The sequence below is a fragment of the Erinaceus europaeus genome, chromosome 20 (genome assembly GCF_950295315.1).
Source record: "Erinaceus europaeus chromosome 20, mEriEur2.1, whole genome shotgun sequence".
NCBI lineage: Eukaryota > Metazoa > Chordata > Mammalia > Eulipotyphla > Erinaceidae > Erinaceus > Erinaceus europaeus.
The window spans coordinates 9,683,308-9,696,272 of NC_080181.1; the positions used below are offsets into that span (position 1 = coordinate 9,683,308).

A 12,965-nucleotide genomic window follows, 5' to 3' on the forward strand; every position below is an offset into this window, starting at 1 on the left:
GCACCTTTAAACATTTGCTTCAGATGCACAAGTGCTCTAGACTGAGGTATTGTTGTGTGCACCTTCATAAACAGTCACTGGAGATTTCCCTACAGATTCCTCTCCCCTTACCCTTATGGAATACAACAGGTGACTTTTAAGACTGTTCACATAAAGTATGTTCTTTACAAGATCTCTTGGGAGACAAGAAGTTCACATTTATCAGTTTTAGTTGGCAAAGGTGCAGTCAGTCTCTTTCAAGCATGGCTATTGTGATAACTACTTTTGAAAATCTGTTTCACTGCTTGTTTTTCCTTATAAGATCATTTCCCACTGTGATAACTGTGCTGCTTGCCTGCACTTTGATTGTCTTTTTCTTCTGAATCTTAGATCATGCCTGACTCTGAAACAATACATTTGCACAGCTGACACAGCTGACACAGATCCTACTCCTTGTCTGATACCCTGTCCCACTTGTGGTCAGTTCTGAGAAGTGCCAATATATCATGCTGGTTATTTTGTGATTGTCCGATGTGGGGGCGGGAGAAACTGATTGGGCTGGTGAAAGGGTTGGTTGATACCTGTGCATATGCTGTGCTTCCTGCTTCGCCACACCAGGGTAGAATTTGATTCTCCTCACTTCCTGGAAGTCCTAGGTGGGATGGAATGACATAGAAGCAAAATAAACCTGATTTTTATCCCCAGAGTAGCTCATACAATGTCAGGAAGGACTTTGATGAAACCACTGTCCCTACTTGTAGATCTTATTTTCCGAGCCTTTCGTTATATTATTTGCCCTTTTCTGAACTCTACAATTTCCCTCTCTTGTAGCTGGTTCGATGCCCAGAACTGAATGCTGTGCTCCAGCTGTGGCCTCACCGGTGCTGAATAGAGAGGAAGAGCCACCTTCATAGCTTACATGTGATTCCTCTGCTTATACAACCCAATACTGGATTTACTTACTTTGGCAAGATAGCTGCATTGTGCACTGTATTTAATGTTGCGTGTACTGTAACCTGGGTCTTTCTCTGCATTGCTGCCCCTAAGCCCCCAATCCTGCCAATCTAAACCCCACCTTTGTTTGCCTGCCCCTCCCATATTCATCCACAATGAATGTCATCTTTTTATTCTCTCATTTCCTTTCATTCTGCTCTTAAGCTTTGGTGAAACTTTCCCTGTGCTATAAATTGTTGGTTGTCAGCTACCTTACTCCCATCTCTTCACCTCCCCACCCCCACTTTGGTAATGGGACATCTTTATAGTATTTTCTCTGGTTCTTTTCCTTTTGTATGCATGAAACACTTGGCCTGGTGGATTTAGTAAGCATTCACCTGGCATTCCTTACAAATTGAATAGTACCTATGCACTCCTGGGATTTGAGCACTTGATTATGTTGTTACCTGTACTTTAGTTCAATCCATATTTTCTTGACCCCAGACTTCTATCCCTAGGATATTATTCAAGATCCAATATTATCACAGCTCCTCACTCAGAGAGGAAGCAGTAATACTGATTTACCGTGGATATATCTAAACAATAATATATTCCTATAACAGTAAAGTATCACTATTTTTAATTGTCTTTAATAATTTTAAGCATTTTCTTTCCCTTCAGAGATTTTAATTTTAAGACCAAGAGACTGGAACCTAAGATACTGTGCTTTTCTAAGATGAGTGAGGTATTGAAATAAGGAAGGGAGGCAAGGTCTTGTGTCAGACAGGACATGGGTCTTCAAGAATGTTCACTGAGCTCCTGGTAAGGTTTGGGATACTGTCTGACATGGGAGATGAGACATTGTGTATCCTAGATTCCAGAGCATTATCTTGATTTCAGGTTTAGAGTAGATTTTAAAGTTGGTTTATCTGGGACTGTTGACATCATTTACACTCTTCTGTGCTTTGGGTAATTGTTTTAGAGTTTGAGAAGTGTTACCTCTTTGGTTTATTATGAGTGATAAGGATTAGAAGGTCTCCAACTACTCTTCTAGTCCCATTTTAAACTCCCTCCAGTTTAACTAAAGCCTAGTCTTTCTTGGAGTAGCGATGGTGCTGATGTTTAGTCCTTCCTTTTTGCCTGTCTTAGTTGATGAATGCAATTTAAATAACCGATACTTGGATCTGTGGTCTTTATTGAACCCAGAAGTGATCTCTGTATATATTTAGGTTTTGAGAGAGTTCAAACCAACTTGGAATTTTTTAAAAAGAATTTATTTATTTATTCATGAGAAAGATAGGAGAGAAAGAATCAGACTTCACTCTGGTACATGTGCTACCGGGGATTGAACTCAGGACTTCATGGTTGAGAATCCAATGCTTTATCCACTGCGCTACCTCCCAGACCATGGAAATGTTTTTGATATTTCTTTATACATCAAATTCCTAGCCTGTATATTTAGACATTACTAAACATTTTTTTTCCTCCAACCCTAGTATACTCCAAAGTAGGAGATGCTAAGACTGATTAGCCTCTTTTGATGAAATATAAAATACATCATATGACCACTTTATATCCACATCTATTAGATACTACTAGTTTCTTCATTTGCAGTCCCATAGCCAAGTGAAATCTTAGCTCAGTTTGGTGGTTTCAAAGGAAGTCAGTCTTTCCTGTGGCTATATACCACAGAGACTAGATTGGTGGCTTTGCTTACACTTCCATCAGGCCCTACTAAACGTGGCCTTTCTTCCAAGTAACACTAGTTTTACTCCATGCTTCAGAAACAACCCCCAGTGGGCCCTGCTGAGTGCCAAGTGTGCTCCTGCAGGCGGCCAGTGAGTGGCCAGTGAGCAGTGTGAGGCTCCCTCTCCATTTATGGCCATGGAGGGAGAGAAGGACACAGCTGGGACTCACCATGTATGGTTCGTGGAGGACTCACAAAGCATGGCTGGGGTGTTCTCAGAGGCAGAAACTTGACATTGTGAGATAAAAATAAATTGGCAAGAGATGTTTTCAATTCAGATTTCACTGGAGAAGAGGAGCACAGAGAAAGTCAAATGAGGTCTGCTACAGGCATTTATCTCCTTCCACTGAGTGGGTCCTGTGAAACATCTCCCAAGTGACATTCTTGATTTGTTCTGGAAAGTTGGATGGGATGTAGTTGTGACTTTTTTTTTTTTTTACAGCGAGAAAGAGGGATAAAGAGCGTGTGATCAGAAACCTCAGTTCTTTAAGGTCCCAACAGAGTCTTTCTTCAGAAAGGAAGACTGAGGCAGGTGTTTAACATAGGGACAGACAACTGCCTTCACAGAGGAGTGACTATTTATGGGACTGTTTGTGTCCCAGGAAGATCACCATCCATGTTATGCTGGCATTGTTCCCTCTATACATCTAGATTTCTTGGCCAGGTGTTTTATAGAAAGTCATTTGTGTGGTGTGCTGACAGATTTTACAATAGTGAACTTCCTTGGAGGCCATTTAGAGGCTATTTAGATTTGTTTCCATTTGGTGACCTGTTGACTTATTTAGTGCAATCTCACATTTAGGAGAATTTGGGGGTCCAACTCTACATGAAGTCTGCAGTGAACTAACAGCACAGTTGAGTTCAGGAGTACTTGTGTCTTTGTGTCTTAGGCCTTTCGCAGGTGTTATGGTTGGGTGAAAGAACACGGTGTTGGGAAAAGAAAGAGCAGTTACACATTTGAATAGTTGGAACAGGGAAGAAGGGTCTCATCTCTCAAAATTATCAGTGAGATCCGATGAAGTTGAAAGGAAACAGGAAGCACAAAATGAAGCAGAGATGGGCTAGAGACAGAATATAAGCAAACTAAGTCCTTTTGAAATTTCTCTCTTGAAATGTGGAAGATAGCATAAGATGTACCATCTACTCAAAATGTTGGGCTGGTGGTCAGAACTGTGCTTTAGAAGACATGAGGAAAATGGAAGGGTTGTGCAAGATGATACAGTTCCTCAGGTTTCTGTGTGGGCAGACATGATGTTTATTTGCTATGTACCATGAGGTAGAAAAAGAAGTGAAATAATACCCCCTCCACCTCCCTTCCCCCAGAAAAGGAAATTATTGCCCCCATTGGTTGGTTTGTGTAGCTGGCAGTTTGGGTTGATAGTTTAGACTACTATTACCGGTTAACTTTTAGAAGAAGGTATTAATGGATGGTTTGCAATTGCCATTTGAGGCTGGGAATCCATAGCATTATTAATTTGACCTCTTTTTAAATCTTAGCAGATTACTCAAAGACAAAATGAGTGAGTGAGTGAGTTAGGAATATGGACTATGTAAGTCATGTTTTGCTAGCGATTGTTTTTACCCTATATTCCTCCCTAATCACTAGCAGGGAAGGTTCTTTCTATTCTTTACTTTGGGAATTTCTCCTTTCTGTCCTTTGTCCCTCCCCCACACTTTTTCCACACTCTGGGCACAACAGCAGCTCTTTCTCTTCTGGCAGGTGTGCATCCTCTTGGCTGGCTGGTATTTCTTGTTTTCTTTTTTTTCCCCCCCTTATTCTTTTTAAGTGGGGGTGGGGGTATAAAGTATATGTATGGGGTACATGCAATAATGTTGTAATGTTTTTTGTTGTTTAATTGATAATTAATTGCAAAATAATTGTTTGAATTATAACATGTTTAAGTAAATGCTAAATTAGTTTTTTTTTCTAATATAATAATGAATTTGATATCTAGCATCCTTGTAACAATGTGTCTCTGTTTGTCTGTCTGTGTCTGTCTAATAGTAATTAATATCTGTGGTCCGTCCCTGGAGGAGGAAGTACAGCCTTAAAGGAATAACAAAAGACTTTGTGTCTTAGACCCTTCGCAGGTGTTACAGTCGGGTGAAAGAACATGGTGTTGGGAAAAGAAAGAGCAGTTACACATTTGAACAGTTGGAACAGGTGTTTGGTCAGGGAGGATGGGATGCTCAGCCCTGCCAGCCTGTCCTTATTAACAGTAGTGGCTTGTACCAGGAGCTGGAGTCAGATGGCAGCACTATGGAGGAGTTTTCACAGGAGGACTGGGGCAACCACAGTCAGGATCTCCATGGCTATCCAACAGATCAGGAATTGGGTAAGCCAATGTACACCATCCTCTGTGTGTGTGTGTGTATGTACACCTTTTTATGTGCATTGGTACTTAATATACATACAGTCTTCTCCATCATCAGTATAAGACTTTAGCCAGTCTATTTAGGCAATTTGGGCTTCCTTGGTTTAGCCTTTACCCACTGGCTAGTGATTAGTGCTGCTCTTTGATGACTGAGCACCAGAATGCCTTATGACAGAAGAATTCCTAGCTATGGCATCACAAAGAAGTGAGTGGCAGGTAGACTCCTTGCAGTTGAAAACATCTTACCCCTCCTGAGATGACTGCCAACAGTATGAAAACCTAAAACTGACAACCTTCCACTATCAGCTCCTTTAGAAATAAACTGAGGTTTTCCCCATCAGTTCTCCCCCCCATATACACACACAGGAATGAAAAAGTGTAAAATTGTTCCCATTGTCTTTTTCTTCCTTTGCCCTTATACTTTTAAATTCCTGTGTGTATGTATGGGGGCGGGGGAGAGAACTGATGGGAAAACCTCAGTTTATTTCTAAAGGAGCTGATAGTGGAAGGTTTTCAGTGACCCAACCTCTTCCAGTCTCATAATGTATTGTGGAATGAATCAGTAGCTGGAATGACTAGGGTATATAGTTTTAAAATTGCAGATAGTCAAACCTCTAGAGGTAGCACTCCAGCTGTCCACACTGACAGCAGACTTGACAAGGCTGGTTGGGACGAGGGCTGTCCCAACCCTGTCCATGTGTGTTTTTCCAGAAGGATGAGGAGTCATGATGAAGAGTCACCAAACCAGCTCTGCACTGGTGACTCTTGTACCTGTCTCCACTCACAAAGATCTACACATGGTCAATGTGAATGACAACTAGCTACTGATTGTCACATGGAGTTGTGAAGCCCCAAGGGAGGGGGGGACGACTAAGCTTGCATGGCTTAATTACGGGGGCATTCATAGTTCCATTTGTTTTTTGGTCTCTTTTTGCATCCGATGTCCCAGTTTAGGTCTTCCTAGTTTGATTGACTCTATCCTGTGCATGGTTGCCTCTTGTAAGCCAGCAGGTCTCTATTATAGCCAGTGCACATTACTAGCAAGCCCTGTCATGAGTATGCCTGCTTCTGGGAAAAGCCCTCAGGCCCCAGAGAGCTACTGGGTATCCCCCAGGGAGTATAAGTAGGATTGGCACCATAAATGTGCTTCCCAAATCTCAGGTGGGAGTCCATGAGTGCTGTTCTGCACAATTCCTGATGCTAGACCAATGCTAATTCAAGCAAAGAAAAAAATAAAGGAATAAACGCTTTTTTTTTTTTTTTTTTTTTTTAATGATCTGAGGTATTGGAAGAGGGTGGAAGAGAAGACAGGCTATAACACTGTAAACCTAACACATTGTCAGTGAAAGACACAAAAGCAGGGAAAGATGAAAAGGGCAGATATCAAGTTATCACTGCTTCATAGCTCCAGCACAGTAATAAGGTCTAAATTACCTTGGAATCCATTTCCTGGGTCTCGGTGTAGAATACTATATGTGGGCCCCAAACCAGTATGGGGAAATGGTACACAAAATATACTGGTCCTGATATCTGGGGGAAGACTTGCTTTGTAAAACCTATAGAGAAAATGTAAATGGGTCAGAATTATTTTCAGTCTTCTTCCTTTAAAAATTGTATTTACAGTGAAATTAAGCTATAAGCTCCTAGTTAGAAATTCACTAATGACCTTGAAGAATTTGACACTTGTACAGCTGGTTTCTGATCATGCATATAAATGTAGGCATCTCATTATATGGGTTATATTTATAAGACTGGCACTAGGCAATGTTGACGTGAGATTTAAAGCCTCATGTCAGGGGCATAGGAAGTGGGCAGTGATCATAGCCACTTGTAACATAGGTGTATGTCACCACAGAAAAGACTATAACTTATGGGGGCCGGGCAGTAGCAGGGAGTGAAGCGCAAAGACTGGCGTAAGGATCCCAGTTCAAATCCCCGGCTCCCCACCTGCAGGGGAGTCACTTCACAGGTGATAAAGCAGGTCTGCAGGTGTCTTTCTCTCCCCTTCTCTGTCTTCCCCTCCTCTCTCCATTTCTATCTTTCTCTCCCCCTCTGTCTCCTCCTCCTCTCCATTTCTCTCTGTCCTGTCCAACAACGACAGCAAGAACAACAATAATAATTACAACAACAACAACAAAAAAAAACAAGGGCAACAAAAGAGGAAATAAATAAATATAAAAAAAGAGACTATAACTTGTTTCAAAATCTCTGCTTTTCAGACGAAATACCTGTCACAAAAAGAACTTTAAAAATAAAACAGGAGTCTTCTGAAGAAGCACAGTAAGTAGTTTTCACCTTTCTACTGAGTTGGTTTGCATGTTTCTCTCAGCTGAGTGACCACTGGGGAAGGGCAGGGCAGCAGGGGCCCCTGCTCTCTGGGCATGACAGGCCTGCCCCCAGGGAAGCTATCTTCTTAGCTTCACTGTCCATTGGTTCACCTAAAATGTTGAAACTGTCATATACAAGAATAAATAAATGTGTTTCATGAAGAATAAGCATGTTTTTGGTACCTGACTTCACGTGGATATGGATAAATGGGTCCTTAAATAAGATGTGGAGGGGCAGCAGTTGATTTAACTTGGATCCAACTGAAACAGCAGAGTTGGCATCACCAGCCTCAGACTGCCTCAACTTTCCCCACAGCTGGGAGTCAGGAATTATAACTTTTTAGGAGCTGTTATGTAACCAGGTCTATTTCTCATTGTCCTCCATGGCTCTTCTGTTTTCAAGATTTATTTATTTATTTATTTTAGGTAGAGATAGAAATTGAGAGGGAAAGAGGTGGTAGAGAAGGAGAGAGGGAGAGGGAGATAGAGGCCAAGACCTGCAGTCGAGCTTTACCACTTGTGAAGCTTCCCCCCTGTAGGTGGGAGCCAGGAGCTTCAACCTGGGTCCTCGAACATGGTAAAGTGGGCACTTACCCAGATGCACCACTGCCCTGCCCCTTCTGAGGCTCTTCTAAAGGGTGCTTTGAGTCTTAAGCCTGGGACCCTGGACTGAGCACAAAAGGACAGAGCAGGAACTGGACAGACCCTGCAAAACTAGCCGTCCTCTCCAAGGCTCCACTTTTCAGGATCGTTGTTCTTAGAGAGGCTCCTAGGAGCATGTTTTTGCCAGCAGCCCTGTTTCTTTTTAATGCTTTATGCTCTGGCAGTGCTAATCCTCTATCTGGGCATGGGATTTTCACTTGGTGGGCATAGGTGGGATTAGCCTGAACAGAACTCCTAGTAAAACACACCACCCTTCCTCTGAAGAGAGTCACCAAACCCCGTTTACCCAATACTTTTGTCTCTACTGTCTGCTGTGTGTCAGGCATTGGGAGGCCCCAATGAGCAAAAGAGAACAATCTCTGCTTTGCACCCCAGTTCCTGGTGGGCTTCCTCCTCATTTTGAAGACTTACAGGGGAGAACGGTGACTTTTTAATTTTTTTTTTTTTTTTTTTTACCACCAGGGTTACTTTTGGGACTTGGTGCTGGCATTATGAATCCACTGCTTTTGTGGCCATTTTTTCTTTTCTTTTCTTGTTCTGTTTTTATTGGATAGGACAGAGAGAAACTGAGAGGGGAGGGGGTACTAGAGAGAAAGGGACCTGCTTCTCCACTTGTGAAGCATCCCCCTGCAGGTGGGCAGCAGGGGTTTAAACCTGAGTCCTAATTTATGGTAGCATATGCACTTAACTGGGTGGGGTGTGCCACTGTCCAGCTCCAAAGATTTTTTTCTTTAAAGCATTAGCATATGCAGAAGCATGGTCAGATATCTTAGTCTCACAAGTACCACTGTCTTAATGTCTAAGAAGCAATCATAGAGTTTTTCTTTATATTCTGTGAAGAGGAACAGACACTAGGCACAGTTATTCCATCTGAATGGCCAGTCAGAGGCTTGAGAAGCTTTCTAGATAGAGGGAAGGGAATAGCATAAATCTAGGCTAGGTTTTGACTCCAGGAAGCAGCTGGTGATGGAATAGGACCTTTCTGTCACCTCACAAAGAAAATCAAAGAGAGGGGACCAGGCTGTAGTGCAGTGGGTTAAGTGTGAAGCACAAGGACCAGAGTAAGGATCCTGGTTCGAGCCCCCAGTTCTCCACCTGCGGGGTGGGGGGTCACTTCACTGGTGGTGAAGCAGGTTTGCAGGTGTCTTTCTCTCCCCGTCTCACCTCCTCTCTTGATTTCTCTCTGTCCTATCCGACAACAGCAATGACAACAACAATAATAATAATGACAACAAGGGCAACAAAATGGGAAAAAAAAATGGCCTCCAGGAGCAGTGGATTCATAGTGCAGGCACCAAGCCCCAGCAATAACCCTGGAGGCAAATAAATAAATAAATAAATAAATAAATAAATGACAGTCAAAGAGAGAGCAGTTAAATAACTCACCTGCATAATTGTCATGTACACAACCCAGGTTTGAGGCTGGCCCCCATCACACTGAAACAAGCTTTGGTACTGTGGTCTCTTTCACTCTCTTTGCTTTCTCTGTCTCTAAAGGAGAGAAGGAGACAGGATGGGAGGGGCAAGGAGAGTAAAAGCTCAGGTTGAGAATGAGTATATGGAAGATTTCCCAGGTTGTTCCAAAAAGCTCTCCCCTGGAAGGCCTGAGTATTTAGGAGGATAGTTTCGAGGAGCTCTTAGAAAATCATCATTCCACACTCTTCTTTCATATGTGTGATTATATGTGTGTGATAGTGTTTTTGTAGCTTCAGTCTCTGATAGAGTGTAATAGTTTGTCACTGAGTTAGCATTTAGTAAACCTCAAGTCTCTCAGTATCAAGGTTGTGCCAGTTCTGAACAACAAACGTAATTATATAAGCTCTTACAGACAAGAATCTTCATGAAGTGCCAGCTACAAATACATGAGCTAATCAGTGTGGGAAACAAGTATTCCCCTGCAGTTTCTTACTTTAACACCCAAAATCAAAATTGGAAGACTTTTTATACTTTTGCTTCCCTTTATAAAAATATTTTTCTGCAACTGTCTCAGTTCATTATCTTGAATTTTAATCTCTCAAGACTTAAACCTAATATGTATCTTTTCTGACTGAATTCTCAAATCTGAATTCTGTGCTAAACTGACAGTTTCTACTAAACTGTCGGTTAATTATTGCTGGGAGTAACAATGACTTTCAGACAAATGGGGGGAAATGTCAGCTGCCTTTGCACCACATCATAAATTATCCTCAGTCATCTGTTTCCATGCAGTTGGCATGAATGGTCTTTCAGATTTTTTAGGCTATAGGTGTAGCTGTTGGATGAATGCTACCTGTACCCTTTACCTGCTTTTGGTAGTTAGGGCTAAAGACCTTCATTATAGTAACCACTTCAGTCCAGATCTGTACATTTCTGGGATCCCTGGGTCTTATGTATCAATGGTTACTTAAACAACAACAACAACAATTTAAAAAAGTGTAAAAGTACTAGCAAGCTGTCTGTCATTATTTCCTAGAAACTTTCTCAGATTTTAGTAACAGTGACTTTCTAGACCTGTACTGTCAGTCTGGTAGCCGCTATCTGAATTAAATTTTAAGGGATAGCCAGTGGCTTTTTATTTTAGTAGTGTCAGGATGGACCTGGGACTTCTTTTCTGCAGGCCCTGTGTGCTAGCACTGAGATACCTCCCTGGCCCTGTAGTTGAAAATGGAACAGCTCGCTCACACTAAGCACAGTGTAAGTGCTAGTGGCTCCCATGTTGGACAGCACAGGTCTAGAACATCTCCATCACTGTAGTGCTTCACTGCATAGTGCTACCATACACACTTAAGGAACCTGGTTTTCATTTCTTTCTAGGAAGAGAGATATTATGCAAAATATTGTCCAGATTTTGGAATCGGTACAATTGAAATGGGAACTGTTTCAGAGCTGGACAGACTTTTCAAGGCTTCATCTCTCTAATAAGCTGGCCATTTTTGGAATTGGCTATAATACCCGCTGGAAAGAGGACATTCGCTACCATTATGCTGAGATCAGCTCTCAGGTGCCCCTAGGCAAGCGGCTCCGAGAGTACTTCAACTCCGAGAAGCCTGAGGGTCGGATCATCATGACCCGGGTGCAGAAGATGAACTGGAAGAATGTTTACTACAAGTTCTTGGAGATCACAATTAGTGAAGCCAGGTGCCTGGAGCTGCACATGGAAATTGACTGGATACCCATCGCCCACTCCAAACCAACCGGTGGGAATGTGGTTCAGTATTTATTGCCAGGAGGCATACCCAAAAGTCCAGGCCTGTATGCCATTGGCTATGAAGAATGCATGGAGAGGCCCCCCTCTCCCCATGGGGAGCCAGGCAAGGAAGACCAGCCAGACTTGGAGACCCTTTCAGCACAAGCCTCGTTACAGGTGGAGATGGAACCAACCCGGATTACCTACTGCTACCTCGGGATTGCTGAGGTGAGGACTCTGCAGCAGTGCTTGTTTCTGCATTTCCAAGCAAACACCAAAACCTTCAGCAAAGACTGGGTTGGTATCAATGGGTTTTTGTCCCAGAACTGTATCGTAGATCCTGGAGTCTCCCCCAAATCCATCTACATCAAATTTGTAGAGGTAGAGAGGGATTTCCTTTCCGCTGGCTCTTTAGTGGAGTGCCTGGAAAAAGCCATTGGCTATCCCTTAAAATTTAACAACTGAATGTCATCCTTCATAAGGATTTGGGCTCTTATCTCCCTGTCCTCCATCCACTTCCTGTCACCCAGATTGTCCCTCATCCAGATGCTGCCACCCAACTCTTCATGGAAACTTATCACCATGGGCCAGTACAACTTCTAAGAAATCAGACAATGGGCAGAAAACACAGACCTCACCTCCTGGAAATGCTCATTTTGAGCAAGCGAGACCTACAGCGAACTTGCATGGTGGGTCAGCTGTTTCTTTTTCTAAAGACAAAAACCAATTTTTAAATGGATTTTAGAGCCCTGATAAAACAAATGTACTTACATTCCATATTGGACAAAACTTATACTTTGAGTTTCATATGAAATTGAAAAATTGTATTTTTTTCACAATGTTTCATTTTTACACATCTCTATGTCTCTATATAAGTAATATTTACAACCCTGAATAAATAAGCAATAGATAATGGCAAGTTTAAGTCTTGAGTCACAGTATATAAGACTGTTTTTCAATATCACCCTTAGCTACTGTTGTATATATTTTAGAGTTCCATTTTTTCACCAAGTGTTTTGCTATTACAAATCAGTGTTGCCTGCAAAGACCTCTGTTTCTGTGATGTACCGATTTTACGGTTGTGTTGCCATTGAAACTTTCTTTTTTAAAAAAGAATATTAAAGTCCTTTTTGGCCTCCTGGCGTACTAGTTGAAATTCTTGTGGCAGAGTGCGGCCATGCTGGCCATGGGCCCGCTTGGACTCGTCTGCTAAGAATGGAGACAACTGACAGGAATGCTTTAGCTCCTCTCTCTACCCTACTGACCAGTGTCATTGTTGCCAAAAGCTGTTGGGCATTTCCTTTATTATCTCTCTTTTTTAAATGATTAGGTGATTCCTTCTGATCCTGAGTGCATGGGCTTGTGAGAGACTTCTATTCCTTTCCTTACACCCAGTGAGCAGGGGGCAGCTCTGCCACAGCACAAGTGGAGAACTGACATGAGGCTGTCCCTAAAAAAAGAAGGAGGACCCAGTTGAAATGGTCTAAATGTTGCTAAGCGCTCCACAGGCTAGGAAGGTAAGGTATTGACCCACTGGGGAGGTCACCAGCGTGCTGGTAGCTTGCCAGCTATTCTGAGAGCTCAGTCTCCTGGGCTTACACTAGCTTCCCAGAGGGGGACCAAGGGCCACTGTGGCATCATGGCAGAAACTTGGTCGGCTGTCTATTTGTCTTTACTGATTGCCCAACCTCTCAGGTGCTCTGCTTTAGATGGACTGCAGACATGGGTAAGCACTCTAATTCATCCTGTTCTCCACCTTTGAAGATTGCATACTG

At 42.5% G+C, this 12,965-nt stretch overlaps 1 protein-coding gene across 7 annotated transcripts in view; it reads left to right on the forward strand.

Moving 5' to 3' along the window:
- Positions 1-12,332, forward strand: part of MSANTD2 (Myb/SANT DNA binding domain containing 2) — a 33,031-nt gene extending 20,699 nt beyond the window's left edge. Inside the window, exons 2-5 of one of the 7 annotated variants that reach the window (XM_060179825.1) lie at positions 811-900; positions 4,896-4,995; positions 7,254-7,314; positions 10,818-12,332. In XM_060179825.1, coding sequence (XP_060035808.1) covers positions 4,920-4,995; positions 7,254-7,314; positions 10,818-11,655 — 975 coding nt within the window. In that variant the 5' untranslated portion in view covers positions 811-900; positions 4,896-4,919 and the 3' untranslated portion in view covers positions 11,656-12,332. Of the gene's footprint in view, positions 1-810; positions 4,567-4,739; positions 4,996-7,253; positions 7,315-10,817 lie in introns of those variants that run through there. The other 6 variants (XM_007520655.3, XM_007520656.3, XM_016187120.2 and 3 more) reach the window with 6 other exon arrangements.
- The last annotated feature ends 633 nt before the right edge of the window (positions 12,333-12,965 follow it).